Raw genomic sequence first — 20901 nt, forward strand, 5'->3', positions numbered from 1 at the left:
ATGACATTCATCATGTGGCACTCAGTCCATGGAAGGGCTTGTTTTTCCGCTCGCTGTGATTGTGTTTCTGTGACTGTGATGGGTTTCAGAGGTGGAGCCTCGTGATCCCGCTGTTTGCAGTGTGTGTGAGCAGAAACACCCATCAATGGCCTTGAAATACTTTATCAGCAGGAAGAAGACACAACTGCAATTCCCAACAGTGAAGGGCAGACAAAACACAAACTGAAGTAAAAGACAGGAAAGACGGGCTCGGATCCACTTCAGGCCGCTTTTACTTCTGTTTGTCATTGAGAAATATCATATTCACAGACACTGAACTGGACTTTCTCTTGTAGGAGTGTACACAGTGGGGGAGTGAGAGTAAAATCTTCCAGAGTTCTTCGATGCACCTCACAGGATTTAGGAGGAACTATTTAGTGAAGATGTGTGGGTCACAGCAACCTGGGGTTGCCTTAGCAACAACTAAGGAACGTGGAGTTGCCCTGGCAACAGATGAAATGAGGGGTTACCCTGACAAAAACGCTACAGGAACTCATTTAGCAAGACCTCGCTGTCCTTTTTCAGACAGATAGTTGCAGACATGACAGGCACAGTATTAATACAGTGAAAGGAACAATATTGTGGTGGAGTTGAACATATTCCTTCCTCTTTATTTTGATACACTCCCATTCACCAATAAACACTGATGTGTCTATATGTCAGGTCTCATGTCCTCATTTACCCCCCTCTGTCTTATCTCATTACGAGGATTATAAAACTAAATATGGCCTTTGTGTTAAACATTAAAGAAGAACAATAAAACATGGTTAGTACAAAACAGCCATTTATTTCATTTTCACTATATTAAAGTTTATCACACAACTATTCAGAGCAAATGAGTCAGGCCTTGTGTCTCCACTTTATGACCACTTAAACACTGTAAACATTTAATGTCTTTAAGTTACTTCACCATTGAAACTAGTTTTAATATCGGCACAAAAAGTACACAATAAACAGCCATGGAAGCACACATGCAATGAAAAAGAAATATAATACAATATCTAAGGCAATAAACAATAGTAACATGGGCTAAATTATTTGGACATATAATCGAATTTCTTTTGCATTATTGCAGTTACATGGTTAGGGAATTGTAAACCTACTATGGAAGCCATACAGATACATAGAAACACATCCAAAGCACTGATTGAAAAAAACAAACAACAGAATGACGTTACAGGTCCTTGACCAGAAGTCGAGAGGTTAAGAACAGGGGACTAATACGACTTGTTAAAGTGGGGACCCCACTTGAAATTGTCCTGAATCACAGATCTGTTATTTCAGCCACAAATGGAAATGTACACGGCTGATTTGAGATCAGTATGTAGGACCAGTTCCCTTTACACCGTACTGAAGCTGAGGGTGGAGTCGGACCTACTCGTCTGGCTTCCTCTTGGGCTTCTTTGGGTTGCGGGAGCGGCTCTTGGCCTTGCATAACGGGCAGATGGGAGCGTTACGATGAATCTGCTGGTGGCATGACAGGCAGGCCTGCAGAGAAACGACAAGTCAGAATGATCACTTTGTACACGCCACTCTGTCTTTTACCTTTGAACTAATAACGAGTTCAGTTGAATGTCTAAATATCACACCAGTCTGTTTATCTCTCAATTATCACAGGACTCACTTTGCTTGAATGCTGGATAAATTAAAACTTTTTTCAAACTAAGAAACACTGCTGACTCTGCCATCACGTCAGACCTGTCAGCTCAGTTTACTACATCAGAAGGTTTGGCTTTCAGGAACAATTTTAACATAGATCATTTTGTCATTCCAGGACAAATGCAAAATAACAGTGTAATTTTAACAATTACAATACATTTTAACTTCAACACTTACAAATCTTCAGTCAAACTCTGGATAGTTACCTTTGAGAAAATAATTCCTTATTGCTTTGTATCAGCAGCAACTTAAAAGATTATCTCTAAATCTGCATTGTTATTAGATCAAAAACTATCCACAAACTGTTTTCCTCCTTTTTATCAGTTGGTGCTGTTTTCATCTCATATAATATCACATTCATCTCCATGAGCTGTTGTGAAGGCTTCGTCTCTGTTAGCAATTTCTTCAAATGTATTATCTGACGAAACTCATGGTTAGATTCATTTAAAATTTTATATGTAGCTTCCTTGGGACAATGTCTACAAAGTTTATTCACAGTTTTGAGATTCTTTGATTTTAAAATTTTTGACAAATTTTTGAATCATTTAAAATTTGCCTTTACTCATAGTTGTCCATATTTTAATAGAAATGGTTAGAGATATCAATATAGTTACTGTTTAGCACTGGCAGGAGTCATATATGGACTTTCATTTGGGTCCATGACTTCTAACTTTTAGTGACCTTAAAGGGTCAAACTCAAGGGCACCAGTGTTTACATTTCAACAATCTTCTTCTCTGAAACTACTGGTCAGATTCATTTCAAATTTTTTAATGTAGCTTCCTTGGGATAATGTCTACAAAGTTTGTTCACATATTTGAGAAATTGTGATTTAAAAAAAAAAAAAAAATTATGAATTTTTGAAATATTAAAAATATGCCTTTACTTATAATGGACTGTATCATGATGACTTATACCATGACAATAGTTAGAGATACTAATAATGAGCACTGGTAGGAAGTCATACATGTACTTTGATTTATTTAGTTGAGCTCTCCTCCAGTGAAAGATCCACCCACTTCTACTGGGAGATTGATCTCCTGTATTAAGACCACAGGACTCTAACAAAGAGGCAGACCCTGACAACCTCGCAAGTTGAAGTTCTTCTTCTTGATAGAACATGCTGGTGAGTGACAGGGCCATTGGTCCTATTTTTGAGTTTATCCAAAGGTTTTCTCACTGAAGACCCAATTTTCCAACGTTCTAGTAAAATCATGCCATTGCCTTGGGGTCTTCACAAGGAGACCAGAGGCTGATCAGTATGACTGGATTATAGGAGAAGTGGATCAGTTCTCTGAATAAATAATTATTCAAAGGAAACCGTTGGTTCCATATCCATCAGACGACCTCTGTGATGATCTTTGACATCTGTTTCAAAGACTAGCAATCTCGATACTATCTGATAAGATCTAACATGATTGTTTTGTGAGACTAACGAATGTTTGGAGTGTTATGATAAGCGAGGCTCATTTATGGCAGCTCTATTGTTGGTCATGTAACTCAACATAAAGACACATTTATTACCTCTGCCAAGGAGGTTATGTTTTTGCTGGCGTTGGTTTGTTTGTCTGTCTGTCTGTGTGCAAGAGAACTCAAAAAGTTATGGACGGATTTAGATGAAAATTTCAGGAAATGTTGATACTGGCACAAAGAACAAATGATTAAATTTTGGTGGTGATCTGGACGGGGGGGGGGGGGGGGGGGCGGGGGGGGGGCACTGATCTGCCTTTGCGGAGGTCTGGGCTCTCCAAGTACTTTTCTACTGTATTTATTTTATTAAACCATCAAAATCAAAGAAAAAAACAAACTCACCAAAATAATCTCTTCCTTCAAGGCTAAGAAATATATTCTGATGTACTGATGTAATCTGATATAATGATGTACCACAAAACCCTGAAGCCACTGGCTCTCAGTAATACACATTATAACAGATGAAGGTCTTATCAATATGATTCATTATCTTTGATCAGTGATGAAACGGCCGACATTAGAATCTTTGTCTTTGGTCAGAACACCTTTGGTTTAACTGACTGTTACCATAGTTACATGGTTTTACAAAGCTGTGAGTAACTTTGGAGAGGTAGTAGATGGGGTACTTTTAGGCTTAAAATGAGTTTGACTTTTTTGTGAAACAGTGGCTATCTATCATGCATGAGCATTGTATTTGCTTGGAACCTTTAATAGGCATGATTTAGCCTCATCAAAACTATAAAAAAAAAAGACATCAGTACCAAATTAGCTGGTCCAGGTTTTTCATACGGTGTCTGACCAAACCACTTTAACTTTTCTCTAAAGGACACATCAGTGATTTATGTTTTGCATTTTATAGGTATGTAGGCAGTGCATATACCTTCATTGGTGGGGGTTGCTGTCTGAAGGTGGCCGTTTGGCGGGCATCCTGTTTCCTGGAGACCTGAAGCTGCTGTGCTGCTGCTGCAGCGGCAGCAAGGGACTCTGGGATTGCGGGCTCATGTGGCTCCTTCTGCCATTCTGCTTTTTGCTTCTCGAAGTAACTGTTCAAACCAAAGAAAGACACAAACCCAGCTTATTGAAAGCTGATAAATCAGATCACAGGAAAGATTATCCCATCTGGGGTGTCTATCCAGAACTTTTGAGTGTCAAAACCCAACACAAAGGAGACTCGCTCTTGGATTCTTTTGATATTCAACTTGGAGCAGGAGAACAGTCATTGTTGAGTGTTTGTCTCTATCTGTATGTGTGTGTGGGCAGGGACGGGCTGGGAAAGAAATTTAGCCTTGGGCTTTACGCCGGATTGGCCCATTTCCAGTAAAAAAAAATTAAATAAGAAGATTTATTTCGTTATGCTATCTGCTTTCTCTTAAAATAGGAAGGTGAGTAGAGTGTGAACATTCACAGAACTGCTTTTATGGGTTGTATTTCCTGTAGCTATGATCCATTAAAACATCAAATATTAACATATTATTTATTATGTATTTACAGGCACATATTACCATTCATCTTTGCAGTAATGCATGCATATTTCACAGTTAAAAGTATGCCTATGTCATAGTTGTTTTGATACAAGTTAATATTTCAGCTGGATTTCTCTTCTATTACTGAGTTTTTGTGCTCATACATCACCTTCACAGAGCATCTTAAAATGTACCCAACACCTCCCGGACCTGTGAGGTGTGATTTAATTTTCTCTAAGATAGTGTCATCGCACCTTATCATACAATTACAGTGGCCATTATTAACATTAGGTAAAATTATTCTAGAATTACATTTCTGGCAGCATGATGTCAATGTGATAGCTTTAACATCTCCGCAGGCTCTGTCATGAATATCTACTGAACGACCACAGGAACAAGTTACAACTTCCTGACAAAGGTCTCAGGCAGAACACTATCTTGAAGGGAAACGGGGAGGGATCCCACCTGGCCAGAAATGTCATCTGAGGTATGAGCCTGCCAACAAAACTGTCACTGAGCACAGCAGCAGAGCTTACGTCATCACAACTAAAGGTCTATCTATGAAAGAGATGTATGTTTTTGAAAAGATGGATTTAAAAGGTGCATAAAATGTCTTACCCATCCAACATGTTAAATGAAAAGTCATTTAACTCCCCTAAGAACACCTTGGAAAAATATGACTATTTATTGGAAAAACTTCACATTCTTCAAAGACCAGCTCTGCTATCAACCCCACTACCGTATTCTGGCATCACCTCAGACCTTCTTAAGAATGAACTGCATTTTCTCCACTCCTGATGCGTTCTGTGGTGACCGACAATCGATCTGCCCACTCCCTTGACAGACTTCAGAAGTTCGGGAATAGCTTTTAGTGCTTGCCACTATCTTTGCCAGTTACTGGTGCCAGAAAATCTGGAAAAACAAAAGAGCAGCCTGGCCCGAAACTGAATTTGGAGAAGCAAGCACTAATCACCACAGCCATATTTTAAGATGAGGAAATGTAAGATGTATTTATGGCACACTACGTCTAATTTAAAGGTCACTTCTCCATCATGTTAGTTTTCTTGGAAATCTTTCTTAATTAACGACAGACTCCTCTTTCGTTTTACAATATGTAGTCCAGTTCCTGAGAAAACCCATACGATGCCACAGTGATCAAAGGACAATGAGTGACAGTTACTCCTTGACGTCTAAGCAATGTTATCATCTAATCCGAAGGCTTCTCTAATGCACAAGTAAAGCTGGATGCGCCAGTTTCCCTTCATCCTCAAATAAAGTCCTACACTGCAATAATCTGAGCTATTTTTCATCACCCACTCCAACTGTCAATAAAACTGTCATAGTTGCTATTTATGCATTATTGTTTATAATTAACGCTGTATGATTTGTTGAGTAGCACTACAGCCTTTTGAAGGCAGAAATCTGCTGAAAGAAAAGGGATTGTGTTTCACTTCTGACTCAGCCCAACCAACATCAGTCACACTCTACTCTGATACAGTTGTAAACACTTTGGACCTCAATCATCACGTCACCTGCTTGACTATAAAACTTTTCTAACCTTCTAAGACAGGGGTGTCAAACTCATTTTAGTTCAGGGGTCACAACATGATCTTAAGTGGGCTGGACCAGTAACATAACAACATAATAAACTATAAATAATAACTTTATAAAATGTTTCACTTTGTTTTAGTGTGGAAAAAAAGTAAAATTACATTGTGAAAATGTGAATAACATGAACCACCTGAAATGTCTTAACAAAAATAAGTGCAATTACAAAAGTAGTATGTCTCAGTTTCTCATTTACACATGTAAAATACAACTTACAGATCACAGTGGATCTACAAATACACAAAACATTTAATAACAGGCAGAATATTGTTAAAATTGTACTTAATAATAATTCTAAGCATTGTATTCTTAAGACACTCTAGGTTATTCACATTTCATTGTGAAAGGATAATTTGTATGTATTATGTACTTTTACTTTTTTTCCAATTAAACCGTGAAGAAAATTTGTAGTTGTCATTATTTATAGGTTATTATGTTATTATTTTACTTTAGACCAGTGTTTTTCAACCTTGGGGTCGGGACCTCACGTGGGGTCGCTTGGAATTCAAATGAAGTCGCCTGAAATTTCTAGTAATTGATAAAAAAATGAAATAAAAATAACTTACTAATAAAAGATATATGGTGAGTTGACAGAGACAATCCCAATCCATAAAAGACATGACCAACTGTGAAGCTGAAACTGAAGCACTGTGGTTCTGTTTATCTTTCAAATGTTCATTATGGTCGGTTTCAGATGCTGCAGCTCTTTCATAATTCATAGTTTGAGTTTTTGTTTGTTCAGTATTAATTGTCAGCCTTGTAAATCCAAACTGGACTGACTGTACATATCCTGACCAAGGAAAATAAACTTCTTACTTTGTGCAGTAATCTACACCTGGCTTTTCTGCCTCTGTCCTTAATAATATACATTATATAGACTAAATGTTGTCTAAAATTAATGTTTATTTGCAACATAGTATAACAAATTATTACATGATCAAAAACAAATTAATTTTAGCAAAAAAAAAAAAAATCTCCGTTTGGAATGTCTGGGGTCGCCAGATATTTGTGATGTTAAAATGGGGTCACGAGCTAAAAAAGGTTGGGAACCACTGCTTTAGATCATATTAATCTGTATGTGAAACCTGAACTAAAATGATTTGGACACCCTTGACTGATAATATCTTCAGTATCATTTTTTGCACTTTGCAAATTCATACTGCGGTCTGGATTGGAACCATTGGCAGGCTGGTTTTGGTCCACAGACCGAATATTTGACACCCCTGTTCTGAGATGAAGTTGAGGACTAAGGACTCCCAGCTACCACCGTCTTCACTGCCAAAATACTGCTTGTGTATTGGATTAAAAAAACACACTGATGTGTCACCTTGCAGTATTCTATGACCATAAACCTTATGTTCCAAAATGCACATGGATCTCAATCTCATCTCGTCACCTTCTGTTACTGTGAATTCCACGACACGATGACAGCCAGATCATTTCATCAAGATCACGAACCTCTATTTAGAAGAGTGCCCATGCTGTTTCCGATGTTTTAATGATATGTCAACAACTACTGCTATATCTGACGCATTAGACTGGGGTAATCAGTGGGATGCTGCATCCATGTGGAATGACACAGTGCACTGTTTTTGAAATGATTTTTCATTAAATCGTGTGTTTTGAGTCAGCATTTGGGCCTTTTCCTTTTAAATTAAACATATTTAACCCAGCAACCCCTATGCACAATTAAAGGATATGCGTGTGGGTTTGTTAATGTGAATAAATCCAATGGAAGGACTAACACCAGCAATTAATTCATTTGTCACTCTTTACACTCTCAGGAGGTGGCAGTCTGTTGGCCAGAACTAAAACAAAGACTTAATCATTTTCTGGCCAGTGACAGCCCCAAAAAAACAAAGGCTATGAGAATTTAGGTTCACAGAGGTGAAGATGGTTTGGTGAAATATATTCAAACAGCAAAGCTAGTTTAAATAATGCATAGTTTGTAACCTGTGCTTTTAGTCTGTACATTCCTTCAACGGAATTCTTCCACAACTTGTCTCAACTGCATGAAAGGATGCCTGCTATTATACATTTTTTTGGTAGGATATCCTTCATTTTACAAGGATGAAAAAGCAATACAAGAGAAAGGCTCAGTGATGTTTTTTTGTTCATGCCACACTGGGGCTGTAAATCAGTTAGGCTAAATAAAATTACAGATTCACGGAAAACAACATTAATAAGATCAGGTCATTGTCGGTATTCATGTTTAGATAGGATTTGTTGAGAAAAACTAGGGATATACAGATAACACTTTTTTCCAAACTGAGCACAAGTACATACAGTTTGTTATGTTTGCTGATATTGATATTGATGAGGGTAGTTCTCATAAATATGTCAGTAGTTTTTCACTAACTCACACAGTCGCTCTTTAAAAAGATCCGCTACCTCCACAGTTCCTGGTGGTACTGCTTCTCCGTCTGGGTACGCACAGAACCGTATATATAAGATAATATGATGATATTTATATGGCTTTGGGTACATATCCGCTAGCTCCCACAAAACAGACAGAATTCCGTGTGGAATGTACGCAGAGGACGGACAATACACTCCTTCCGTAATCTGTATCCGTCTGTGTCTTTCACATAACTTGCAGTCACTGTTACTTTTGTCACCGTTGTTTATTTTGAAAAATCTCCACACTGCAGACATTACTCGCTGCTTACCTGATGCACTATGAGGTGAACATCATGCTGCTGTCAAGTGGTATTGGTGTGTTTGTATCGGAGCACTTTTACAAGTACGAGTATTACTACACACACTCAGTATCGGACTGATACCCAATATTGGTATCGGTGCATCCCTAAGAATAACAAATCCACAGACACATCTCCCTTCAACCAGCTTTCCCCTTCAGCTTCTTGTACACCAAAAGCTTTCAACAAAGGACATTTAAAACTTTTAAAGGACTATTATACCTCTAGAAAATCTAGAGATTTAGGAGATGAAATCTCTTTTCTGTCTGTGTTAAACTAACACACACAAACAACAGCAGGACAAACCCTTACCATAGTTTTTGCTACATGAAACCTTTAATGCAGACATTTACCTGCTTCTGTGCTCAACAGCCTTCGGAAATTTACTCAACACAAGGAAAATCAAGCCACACGTGGCACTTGGAGGAAATCGCTTGCATTTCTCTTCTGAATCAATCCATATTGAGAAAATTATTTACACCATGTCTTCATTACTGAGAGAAATTTTATCGCAGTTCTGTTTTGAGATGATGTTTTGCAATTAGTAGTTCAATGTTGGATTTGTTTTTAGTTTTGTTATCGTGCGATCAATAATGTTTTTTTTTTTTTTTTTTACCTAAAGTTAATATAGATTTTTTAAAAACTAATATTTACTTTGCCATATTGACCCAGGGAGTTTATAAATTTAGTAACCCAGCATGATATAATACAAAGCAATCGGGGAAACCTTATAGTTACACCCTGGTTTACGAGCCCTAGTACTAAGATACCTGGATTTTAGACATTTTAAGAACCTGGAGAATCCCAACTACAGAGTCCACGCATAGTTACTTCTGCATGTCATTCTACTATGTACCAGTATGTATGGAGTATATATCAATAGTCTGTGAAAACACCAATAAATTACCATGAAGAAGGTATCAGGAAATGTGGTCATGAAGCTAGTTTACATTTTTGTTGAAAGCATAAATGTGTATGAGCTGTGTCTATGTATACTGACTCCAGGGATAGCTTCTCCTCTTCTTCGTTGAGGTTAGGGAGTCTGTGTAGACCTAAAGTCATCCTGAGGGCATCTACATGCTCCTTTAGAGGCTTGTACTCATCATGTAGGCGACGGGTTGTTTCTAGCAGTTTGTTCAAGTCATTCTCCGACTGCTTAATGGTACTCTCCATCTGAAAGAAACATTAGGTATTTGAGAAAAGCACCCACAACATGGCCAGTACAAACCTGAAAACCTCAATAGGGCGATTCAGTAGTTGAAGCAAGCTAAGATTTCATTACCATTTCCTGTACAGAGGAGTGGGATTCACACTCACCACATTAATATCTGCGTGGATAAGCCGCAGCTCCTCCACATGTGCCATTTTCTCCTGTAGAAGGAGATCCATCTCTTGTTTGTACTCTTTGAGATGCTTCTCTTCTGACTCCAAAGCCTCAAATTCAATCTTCAGACGTGATTTGATCTTCTGCATCTGGATAGTCTTATTCCTGCAGACAGTGGCAGTTGTAAAAAAAAACATCTGTAAGATTTTTGGCTCAGAGAAGCAAAACCACATTCAAACTTAACAAAAAATAAATACTGTAAAATATTGCAAAAATGCCTAGCTTGAAAGCAGTGCTTTTAGTCTGTACAGTAAATCAACAGCATTCTACATCAACACTTGAGTAAGTGTAATGATCAATGCTCCCAAACATGAATTAATGCAATTTGTACAATTAGCTAATTAACTTATTCTAATCCATTCTCAAAGACGTGAGGGTAAACAAACACCATTCTGTTGTTGAAGTTTCGTAACTTTTATGATTGACTGGTTCCTTGCTAATTTAAACGATAAATTATTAGCAGCGCACATCTGGCTTTTAGTTGATACACATCTGGAATATCTTCGCATTGCCTTTTAGATTTTACTCGCACATATTAACTGAACTTTGTATGTGTGTATGCCGTATTTAGCCTGTAATGGCTTCGTTTCAACTTTGCACAAGGCAACACAACGCTGAAGTACAGAGACAGACATCTGTTACAGACCCAGACATGCTAATGGCTAGCATTAGCTAGCTCAGTAACAAAAGCAAAGCCAAGGATCTTTGACTTGGCCGGCTAACGTTAGCTAAAATAACGCTACTCAGTACGTGTCAAACATCTGGCGCCCACACGTCCTGTTCAAGTCATACCGTATTTCCAAGATGTTTTCTAATTTGCACATTATTTCTTGTTCGTCCGCCATGGTTTTGGGGGAAAATATGTTGTCGAGCAGCTGGTCGGCTGAGTTGTACCCGTAAGGCCACGGTGGTCTCCTTGTTGATAAAAACACAATAGCCGGCGTGAACGCGCAGACGAACTCGCGCCCGCAGTGTCTACGTCGGATGTATACAGAGCCGCAAGCCCTTGGCCACACACACACAACCTGTCGTAAACACAGTGTCTACTTCCTGTAGACTGGAAAACACACCATTCTGGAATAATAACGCTGTATACTATTAGTTACACCTTTTCAACACTGTTATAAGAGTAAAATACATTAAATCCGAGTGAATGTATTAGTGTCACGTGCTCACCTGTGCTTCAGATACTTAGGTGAGCAAACGAACCACAACACCAGCATCTTCTAAATACTGAAGAATGAAACAGTATGAGGCGATAACATGTTGTAATGCTTAAAATAATGACTGGAAGGATTAACAAAATGTCCTGGCACCTTCAATGCTCATGTTAACACATCTGTAAGTGATTTATGTCCCACAACACCAGAGTTTGGAATACAAATACAGTGTCTGAACCAAGAATTACACAAACCTCATCGCTTTTTAACGTAAAAAACGTGTTTTTACATGGAGGCTGCCTCTGTAAAACTCACAGGCCTCGGGTTGCCATTGGATTATCTAGCAGAAGTAGACTTGGGAACAATACAATGGTCCATTCTCATTTAGTATAATCCTTGGAGGTATTGCAAGCAGTTTCATATGACTCCGCAGAGAAAAGGGCCACTGCGACCACCACAACTTTCTGCACAGGTTTTTCGGCAAAAGACTTAAAACACAGCCCACAAATGTCGACTGTAAGTAACAAAATTTATCTTTTTAAATATTCTGATTGAACTTGATAAGATCTTTGTGGAAATTTTGAATTTCAGCTTAAATTCATAGGCTGCAGTCCCCCAAGGTTTGGTCAAATTGTAGGCTAGTTGTGGCAATATTTTCTGCATAACCATCTTCTATTATAGTTATAGTGTTACTAACAACTGCACATGCGTATATTGTATGATATCAGTATTCAAGGTTAAAACACAGTGGGTGACAGTGGGTCAATATGGGTTTATCAGTTAAATCTAAAATATACTGTGGGCTTCATTTTTTGATTATAGCCCCCTCCAACCTCTTGCGATTGGATGCTCCTGGTTGATCAGAAAAATGTAAGAAACACTCTTTTTTGGACATTTTACTGTCACAGAACCAGAAAAGGAAAAAAAAACAACAACCAAGTTATTTCAACATTGGCTTTGCTTCTTCTTCTTTTTTTTTTTTCTCATTCCTTTTTGTTGCCCTGCATGCTCCCTGATATTTCTCCAGCGACACAGATGATTCATCAGTCTCCTGTATCTTAGTGTAAGTGTTTGTCTTATTCCCTGCCAGATAAATGTGCGAGTCACAACCATGGATGCTGAGCTGGAGTTTGCCATTCTGCCCAGCACAACTGGCAAGCAGCTGTTTGACCAGGTACACAAACAACAAAAAAAACAAACGAGACTTTTTTCTCCAACAGATCCATTTGTCATCGTGTGCTGCCTCTTTCCTGTGTTTAGATAGTGAAGACAATCGGACTGAGGGAAACCTGGTTCTTCGGCCTCCAGTATCAGGACAGTAAAGGCTTCTCCACATGGCTCAAGCTGAATAAAAGGGTGAGGGTGAAGTTTTGGGGTCAGCTTTTGGCTGTAGCTCCATTTAACCCATAAAGACCCAGTGCTACTTTTATGTCAGTTCCCAAATGAATTTTCTCTCGATGTAACCTTTCTAAAGTGATTTATCAGTGTAAATAAGGTATTTTCCCCAAACTGTGGAATGAACTACCTTTGCATATCAGGCAAGCCGACTCAATTTCTACATTTAAATCTCCTCTTAAAATATATTTTTTCCTCTTTGGCTTCTAACTCAGTGTGAGGGGTTGGCTTTTATTGTCTTAATGTACAGTTACTTTTGTTTTTATTCATTCTTTTATGTGTTTTTATTTGTTTTTATCTGTGTCTGTGTACAGCACCTTGGCCGACTGTGTTGTTTTAAAAGTGCTTTATGTATAAAATTGACCCTGATTTGACTTGACATCTCTCCTTAAACAAATCCCTATTTTTCAGTCCTCCTGTTGCTACAATTGCATTTCACCCAGTTTTTCTTGCACTTGATAATGTTTTACTTATTGTACTTTAGCACTGATTCTTGATTTGATCCTCTCTTTTGTAAATTGCTGTGGATAAAAGTGTCTGCTAAATGTAATGCAATGCAATTTTGCTTTATATAATTTACTGATAATGTAGATCAGGTTAAAGTTGGAGGTTATTATATTAGAAACAGAGAAAACGGAAGAAAAAGGGACATTTTCAGCAAATATTATATTGACTGAACATTAACCCAGTGTTTCCAACCACTCCATGGGTTTTACTGGTGAATCAATGTTGTAGAAGATGATGGTGTTTCCACGGTAACTGCAGAGCCTCTGAACATCCAAATGGGTCATATCTGATGACCATGAAAAGATGACAAACTGTATTTTACCTGCATTATTTCAACGTATCAATAGGATAAATGGTTCAGAAGTTATTAAACATTTTAGATCAGTAGATGGTTTTGGTTGTCAGTAGCTGTTTGGGTCTTTAAAGGTTAAACAAACATCATGGATAATGCTTCACTCATTTTACAGCGTCACTCCATCAAGGTTCATTAGCACCTATTTATTTATCTTCAACATCAGGTGACAGCTCAAGATGTGAGAAGAGACAACCCTCTGCTGATTAAGTTCAGAGCCAAGTTTTATCCTGAAGATGTTGCTGATGAACTGATCCAGGAGGCAACGCAGCGCCTTTTCTTTTTGCAGGTGGGAGATGATTAGATGAGCTTTGCAGAGTCGTTCTAGTTATACATTTGCTGGTTGCGGAGTTCAAATGCAGCACATTTTTCATATCTATACCCTTGAGGTTATTCTCATTATCATATAAAATTAGTTACCACATAAAATGTCATAAATAATAGAATATAAATATGCAGTTTTATGTAAGAGTGGTCCAATCATAAACAAGAGCTCACAATTGAAAAAAACTCACTGTAAGCCTGTCTTACTGATGGATGTTGGATTCTAAATGACTCTCACAGTCCCGATCCTGTACACTCCTCCTTTATGGACTTCTTCTTAATAGAGTCATGCATGTAAGATGCAGGTGCACTAAACAAATGCCAAACACATGCTGTTGCTATGAGTTATGTTAATATCACTGGAGATCAACAGATAACGGATTTTAAAAAGGCTGATGTGATGATCGTTTGGAGGCGTGATTGTCAAATGGTCTTGGCGTTGGGACCCGCATTTCATTATGCTCATCAAAGCATGACCCACTTACAAAATTCATGGAAATGTGTTGCTCAAAAATAGGCTCCAAAACCTGTTCAGTGTCATTTGTATTTCCAAAACCAAATGACCCACATTATAGCTGCACCGCTATGTTTGCACACAAAACAAGTAAGGCTTACAAAACAGATTCTTGTCACTAATTAATTTATGATGCGTTTCGGTTGTAAATTCTAAAGTTCATTTTTGATATGAACGTGTCACGCATGTCTCTTAGTCTCTGTGCTTTGTCAGTATTTGGAAATCTGTATTTAACTCACACAGAGGTATATTTGTGCTTCATCTTGCTTGCAGATGACAACATCAGCTGATCCTATTGAATGTCTATCAAAGGAAAAGCTTGATATCAGATAGCATTTAAGGCAATAAAGCATTTTTTTAACCACATATCTCATGTCCTGCTTGGAACAAGTCAGCGAACCTACTCTTGGGTCGTGGCCCATCAGTTGAGTCATTATCACAGCCAAGGTCTGCTGGGACTTACACTTTGGAAATGGCCCTATCAGCACCAGTGAATCATTCATTCATATCCATCCATTTTCTGAACCCACTATATCCTCGCTGGAGCCTATCCCAGCTACTTATGGGCAAAGGTGGGGTACACCCTGGACATGTCACCAGTTCATCGCAGGGCTGACATATAGAGACAAATAATCACTCACATTCACACCTATGGGCAATTTAGATTAACCAATTAACCTATCGGTGCATGTCTTTGGATGGTGGGAGGAAGCCGGAGTACCCAGAAAGAACCCATGCAGACACGGGGAGAACATACAGACTCCACACAGAAAGACAGTAACACCCCCATCGACTGGTGTTGGAATTGAACCTTCTTGCTGTGAGGCATGAGTGCTATCCACTGCATCAACGTGTCACTCAATGAATCATCATCTCCTAATACTAATACAGACTATTATTTTGCTGTAACACCGTTATTCCGACGCAATCTGATTACATTAGAGCAGTGGTTCCCAATGTTTTTTGGCTTGTGACCCCATTTTAACACCAAACATTTCTGGCGACCCCAGACATTCAAAATGGAGACTTTTTTTTTTTTTTTTTTTTGCTAAAATTAATTTGTTTTTGATCATGTAATAGTTTACTATACTATGTTGCAAATAAATGTTAATTTTAGATGACATTTAGGCTATATAATGTATATTATTATGGATGGAGGCAGAAAAGCCAGGTGTAGATTACTGCACAAAGTGAGGATTTTATTTTCCTTGGTCAGGATATGTACAGTCAGTCCAGCTTGGATTTACAAGGCTGGCAATTAATACTGAACAAACAATAACTCAAACTATGAATTATGAAAGAGCTGCAGCATCTTAAACGGACCATAATGAACATTTGAAAGTTAAACGGTACCACAGTGCTTCAGTTTCAGCTTCAGAGTTTGTCATGTCTTTCATGTATGTGATTGTCTCTGTGAACTCACCATATATTTTTTATTAGTAAGTTGTTGTTTTTTTTATTCAATTACTAGAAATTTCAGTTGACCCTATTTGAATTCCAGGCGACCCCACGACCCCAACCCCAAGGCTGAAAAACACTGCATTAGTGATTTATGTGTTGTTTTCTGTTTTAGGTAAAAGAAAGCATCCTAAATGACGACATATACTGTCCACCTGAGACTGCAGTGTTATTGGCTTCTTATGCAGTTCAGGTCAAAAACGGAGACTACAGGAAGGACTATCATATACCAGGATACCTTGCAAGAGAGAAACTGCTGCCACAAAGGTAGCATTGGGTGTTAGTTCCAACCAAACTTTGATTTAACTCACCTTTCAGCCATTTGAATGCTGGTACTGAGGTTTTTTTTTATTATTGATTTAATAAACAGGGTTTTGGAGCAGCACAAGCTGAATAAGAATCAGTGGGAGGAAAGAATCCAGGTGTGGCATCAAGAGCACAAGGGAATGCTGAGGTACCGCAGTCCAACCACACAGACAGTCAAACACACTTTTTTTTGGTAAAAATGTGTATTGAGTGTTTCTGAAATGTACCACAGAGAGGACGCCATGGTGGAGTACCTGAAGATAGCCCAGGATCTGGAGATGTATGGGGTCAATTATTTTAGCATCAAGAACAAGAAAGGCTCAGAGTTGTGGTTGGGAGTGGACGCACTGGGGCTCAACATCTATGACAAAAAGGACAAGTAGGAAACATTTCAAGAAAATATGTGTCTATGTGTGAGAAGTTCTGCTGACTCAGACTTCAGCCCGTATTGTCTTTCTACTTTGTCATGATGCAATAACCCTCTTACTGTACTCAACTGATATGCTATCATTGCACAGGATGACCCCAAAGATTGGCTTCCCCTGGAGTGAGATCAGAAATATCTCCTTCAATGACAAGAAGTTTGTCATCAAACCAATCGACAAGAAGTCTCCGGTATTCCAAACCCTCTTCAAAAGTTATTTATTTGTAACAGTGCAGAATTGTACAGTATGATCACTTTAAATCATTATTGCAGACAGGAAACATTGATGGGAGACTAGGTGGACGTATTATTTTTTTCTTTCAGTGCACACCTAAAGTCAAGTAGAAGCCATTTTGTGCATTGTAGTGGTATGCAGAACTGTGATCTTGCTGTAGCTTAACTTAATTCAAGGCTGTTTGTGGATGGGATTACACAGTTGCTCCTTCTCTAATGCTTAGTGTTGAATACCCAGTGATTATTATATTAACATTGACAGGATGGTAAAAAAAAATGTTTTCACAAGTGCTTTCAAGAGCTTATAATTACTGTTTCAGAGAGACTATTTGTGTATTCTTTGTGTCTACAAATGGGATTGAGAAAAATACTATTGAAAATTATCAGTTTATAGTGAGTAGTAATGAGAGCATTCTGCACTTTAAGTAACTGTCATTGTTCAACGTGCCTCAGACTACAGGCACAAAGTTACAAAGGGCATCTGGAAAAATGGAGATTCCAGCAAAACTGAACTATGCATTTATATTATCTGAAGACAGGTTTACCCGTAGAACAGATCAGTCATCCTTGTAATGAAATATGAATCAGCTCAGACAACAACAGCTCACTTTTCATCTATTTCTGAAAGGACTTTGTTTTCTACGTACCCCGACTTCGCATCAACAAACGTATCCTAGCGCTGTGTATGGGGAACCACGACCTGTACATGCGCCGACGAAAACCAGATACTATTGAGGTGCAGCAAATGAAGGCCCAAGCCAGAGAGGAAAAGAACAAAAGGCAGATGGAGAGGTAAGGAAGAAGGAAAAAAAGGGGACTCTTGTTGTATTTTTTTTTTTTTTTTTTACAGTTTACACTGTGTTCTTTTTGCATTAAGGAAGAACTGGCAGGATTTTTTTCTGATTTGTATTTATGCTCAATTCTCCTGTCAGGGCTCTGCTCGAGAGTGAGAAAAAGAAGCGAGAAAATGCTGAGAAGGAAACAGAGAAGATTGCTCGGGAGACCATGGAGCTGATGGAGAGACTGAGACAGATTGAAGAGCAGACAAAGCGAGCTCAAGATGGTCTGACAACTTTTTGAATGATTTTTTTCCTCTTTAAGAACATCAAAAAGAATGTCTTGATTTATAGAAATACATCTGAAGACCCCTGTAAAGCTCATGTTACATGTCTGTCGGATGTGTGTGTTGGACGACTGTGTGTGAATGTGTGTTTCAGAACTGGAGGAGCAGACTCGCAAAGCCCTTGAGTTAGAAAAGGAGAGGACAATTGCTCAGGAGGAAGCTGAGCGCCTGGACAAGGACCGCAAAGTTGCAATGGAGGCTAAAGCAGCCCTGCTGCAACATTCTGAAACCCAGATAAAGAACCAAGAGAATTTGGTACATGTGCATTTTGAGTTTAAAACATTTTTAATGAAATGAATGAGTTTTGCAGCTGAGTCATCAATCTGTTTATATTACTCCTGTTATTAAACACGTTTAAGCTAAAAACAAGAAGGTAAGATTTTGACATAATTCGTCAATTCCTGTGCATAATCTGTTTTTCCTCTAACAGGAAAGAATCGTTAACATTGACTTAAAATCAAAACAACCACAGCCGTGACACTGCATTTAAACGTGCACACAAGCACATATACACTTCCTGCCACTAACACACACACACATACACAGCACTGACAGAGCACAGTGACCTTAGATCAGGAGCACTCTTAACTCTTTTTCCACTTGTGTGCATGTGTGTGTAGGCTACTGAGTTGGCAGAGCTTACTTCTAAGATTTCTCAGCTGGAAGATGCTAAGAAGAAAAAGGATGAAGAGGCGAAACGATGGCAGAAAAGGGTGAGAATTAATGAAAAGAACCACGAGGGAGATGAAAGATGAACCAGATATGAGCAAAGAAGTAGTGTATGCCTCAAAGTGTGCTCAGGTAAAATGGAAGTAAGAAAAAATGCATCACAAGATTATAAATATACAAACTGAATGGGTGCAGTGCATTGGAATATTTTTTTGCATATTTTGGATCAAGTATTCAAGTATTTCAAGTTACATTTTGCATTTTAAAGCCAAGCCACAGTGGTCTTCTACAATTTCCTTTTGTTGACAGGCGATGGTGGTAGAAGCCGATCTGGAACGAACCAAAGAGGAGCTAAAGGCTAAACTCATGGGTGTCCACATCCAAGATACAGTCCACACTCACATGCACGAGGATGACGAGACCGATGAGAGCAGTGCGGAGGCGAGCGCCGAGCTGACTTCACCAGGAATGGTACGAGACCGCAGCGAGGAGGAAAGGGTGACGGAGGCCCAGAAGAACCAGAGACTGCAGAAGAACCTGAAGGTGAGGCTTTACCTGCTCTTCTCTTCCTTGTTTTCAGATCAGAGGTCAGTTTTAGTTCTCGATGATGAGTTCCTGATGCTGGGCAGGAGCTTTTAAAAGTCAATATAAAAATAGTAAATTCTGTCTAGTGCATTTTAAATAGGCATTATTTAAATGAGCGTTCAAGCGCTGGTACATTTTAGTGTGTTTGTCAGCTGACAAGTTTAAAAATTTTACTTGCTCGAACGATGGCAGCATAATGTTTTAACAAGAACTAAGTGCATCCAATATAATGAAACATTGTTCCAGGTTTATTATCACTCCATTGGTTTCACACAAGGTGCAAATCTCATTCAGTCCTTTTACAAATATGATAAAAGCTGTTGACAGTCACACAGGCAAAACAGGATATGCTATTTTATGCCAGATTTAACACCAAAATAGATTTAATTATCACTGACAATAGGGTCCTATTGGAAGAGGATTTGGGGGGACATGGGGGGGGTGGGGGGTGGATGGGGGTACAGCTTCTGAATTGTCTCCTAAAGAGTTTTCAGGAAAGAGGATTTCATTCATTTTTTTTCTCCCTCAGTTCCTGAGCACTGATCTGGCTGCAGCCGTAGACGAGAGCAAGAAGACCCCCAATGACTTGATCCACGCCGAAAATGTGAAGGCGGGCCGCGACAAATACAAGACCCTGCGCCAGATTCGACAGGGCAACACCAAACAACGCATCGACGAATTTGAGTCCATGTGAGACTGTAGAGGTGCTTTAGATCCACGTAAACCGAAACTTGTAGGTAATGAAATCTGACGCAGTGTAAAATTTTATTAGAGTAGCTGCAGAGTTTTAAATGAACCATTAAACTTAACAGGTTGAATATAATGTTGGAAATTGTATTGATTACAGTATTTACTTTGATACTTTTAATGCCCCTGATTTTATGAAAACCAAGCCAGTAAAGTCCTTAGAAGTATATTTTTAATTTCCAATGAGCAACGTAGGCATTTAATGTTAAGGTTTCATTACATGTGAGAAAAAGCCAATATTTACTGTCATTTTTAAAAAGCTTCTTTTTCATGTGTGGGTTCGAGTATGGCAAGAAGTAATATATCTGTTAAAATCTGGATAAAAGCAATAAAATCTTGACAAAAGGAAGTACCTTTTATTATTGCGTTTTCTTTATCACCTTAACAAAATACAGATACGCTTTGTGTGTGTTGGTTTGTTTCCATCCGAACTTTAACCTTAAGTTTGTCTACAGTGTCATATTACTAGGCAACATAAAAAGACATGAGCTGCAGGGTAAAGGTCACCTATCAGTGTACAGTTGATACTTGGTATTTGCAATATAAACAGAAATTAAAACTTTTATTGGCATGGATGCTCTGATGTATACAGTAACATCGTCCACCATCTGCTACATCTCAATATTTGATATTTCATTGCCAGAACCCCGCATTGAAGAATAATGACTATTTTATTGTTCAGTAGGAGGAATTTAGATTAAATTTGACAGACACTGATCATATTTAGTCTGTGTTTTGTCTGTGTGAGTGAGCCAGGGTATTCTGAGATGGCTCGCCCTTCTC

At 38.5% G+C, this 20901-nt stretch overlaps 2 protein-coding genes across 3 annotated transcripts; one reads left to right on the top strand and one right to left on the bottom strand.

The window, feature by feature from the left end:
- Positions 1–801: 801 nt before the first annotated feature.
- zc4h2 (zinc finger, C4H2 domain containing) lies at positions 802–11278 on the bottom strand. Its single transcript, XM_030145574.1, has 5 exons — positions 11113–11278; positions 10254–10425; positions 9937–10109; positions 4047–4209; positions 802–1527 (listed from the first exon to the last, which is right to left on the bottom strand). The coding sequence occupies exons 1-5, from the start codon at positions 11163–11165 to the stop codon at positions 1414–1416; spliced, it is 675 nt and encodes a 224-aa protein (XP_030001434.1). The 5' UTR covers positions 11166–11278; the 3' UTR covers positions 802–1413.
- A 573-nt stretch (positions 11279–11851) lies between these two features.
- On the top strand, positions 11852–20470 carry LOC115427146 (moesin-like). 2 transcript variants are annotated; one of them, XM_030145572.1, is made up of 15 exons: positions 11852–11996; positions 12303–12350; positions 12571–12654; positions 12741–12836; positions 13901–14023; positions 16146–16297; positions 16401–16484; positions 16569–16715; positions 16855–16951; positions 17623–17786; positions 17927–18057; positions 18212–18372; positions 18738–18830; positions 19096–19329; positions 19901–20470. In XM_030145572.1, the coding sequence occupies exons 1-15, from the start codon at positions 11988–11990 to the stop codon at positions 20063–20065; spliced, it is 1788 nt and encodes a 595-aa protein (XP_030001432.1). In that variant the 5' UTR covers positions 11852–11987; the 3' UTR covers positions 20066–20470. The 2 variants fall into 2 exon arrangements, with proteins under 2 accessions (XP_030001432.1, XP_030001433.1); XM_030145573.1 differs by lacking the exon at positions 12303–12350 and having other exon boundaries at positions 11856–11996.
- Positions 20471–20901: the final 431 nt, after the last annotated feature.

Source organism: Sphaeramia orbicularis, chromosome 10 (assembly GCF_902148855.1).
Source record: "Sphaeramia orbicularis chromosome 10, fSphaOr1.1, whole genome shotgun sequence".
Lineage (NCBI taxonomy): Eukaryota > Metazoa > Chordata > Actinopteri > Kurtiformes > Apogonidae > Sphaeramia > Sphaeramia orbicularis.

Bases quoted from the DNA above. Each gene is read 5' to 3' on its own strand.
- LOC115427146 (XM_030145572.1), top strand. The intron at 12,837-13,900 runs GTGAGGGTGAAG...CTTCAACATCAG, and splicing joins GGCTCAAGCTGAATAAAAGG to GTGACAGCTCAAGATGTGAG. The intron at 14,024-16,145 runs GTGGGAGATGAT...TTTCTGTTTTAG, and splicing joins AGCGCCTTTTCTTTTTGCAG to GTAAAAGAAAGCATCCTAAA.
- zc4h2 (XM_030145574.1), bottom strand. From the start codon at position 11,165: ATGGCGGACGAACAAGAAATAATGTGCAAATTAGAAAACATCTTGGAA. The intron at 10,110-10,253 runs GTGAGTGTGAAT...TGTTTCTTTCAG, and splicing joins TCCACGCAGATATTAATGTG to ATGGAGAGTACCATTAAGCA. The intron at 4,210-9,936 runs GTCAGTATACAT...TGGTTTGAACAG, and splicing joins GAGGAGAAGCTATCCCTGGA to TTACTTCGAGAAGCAAAAAG.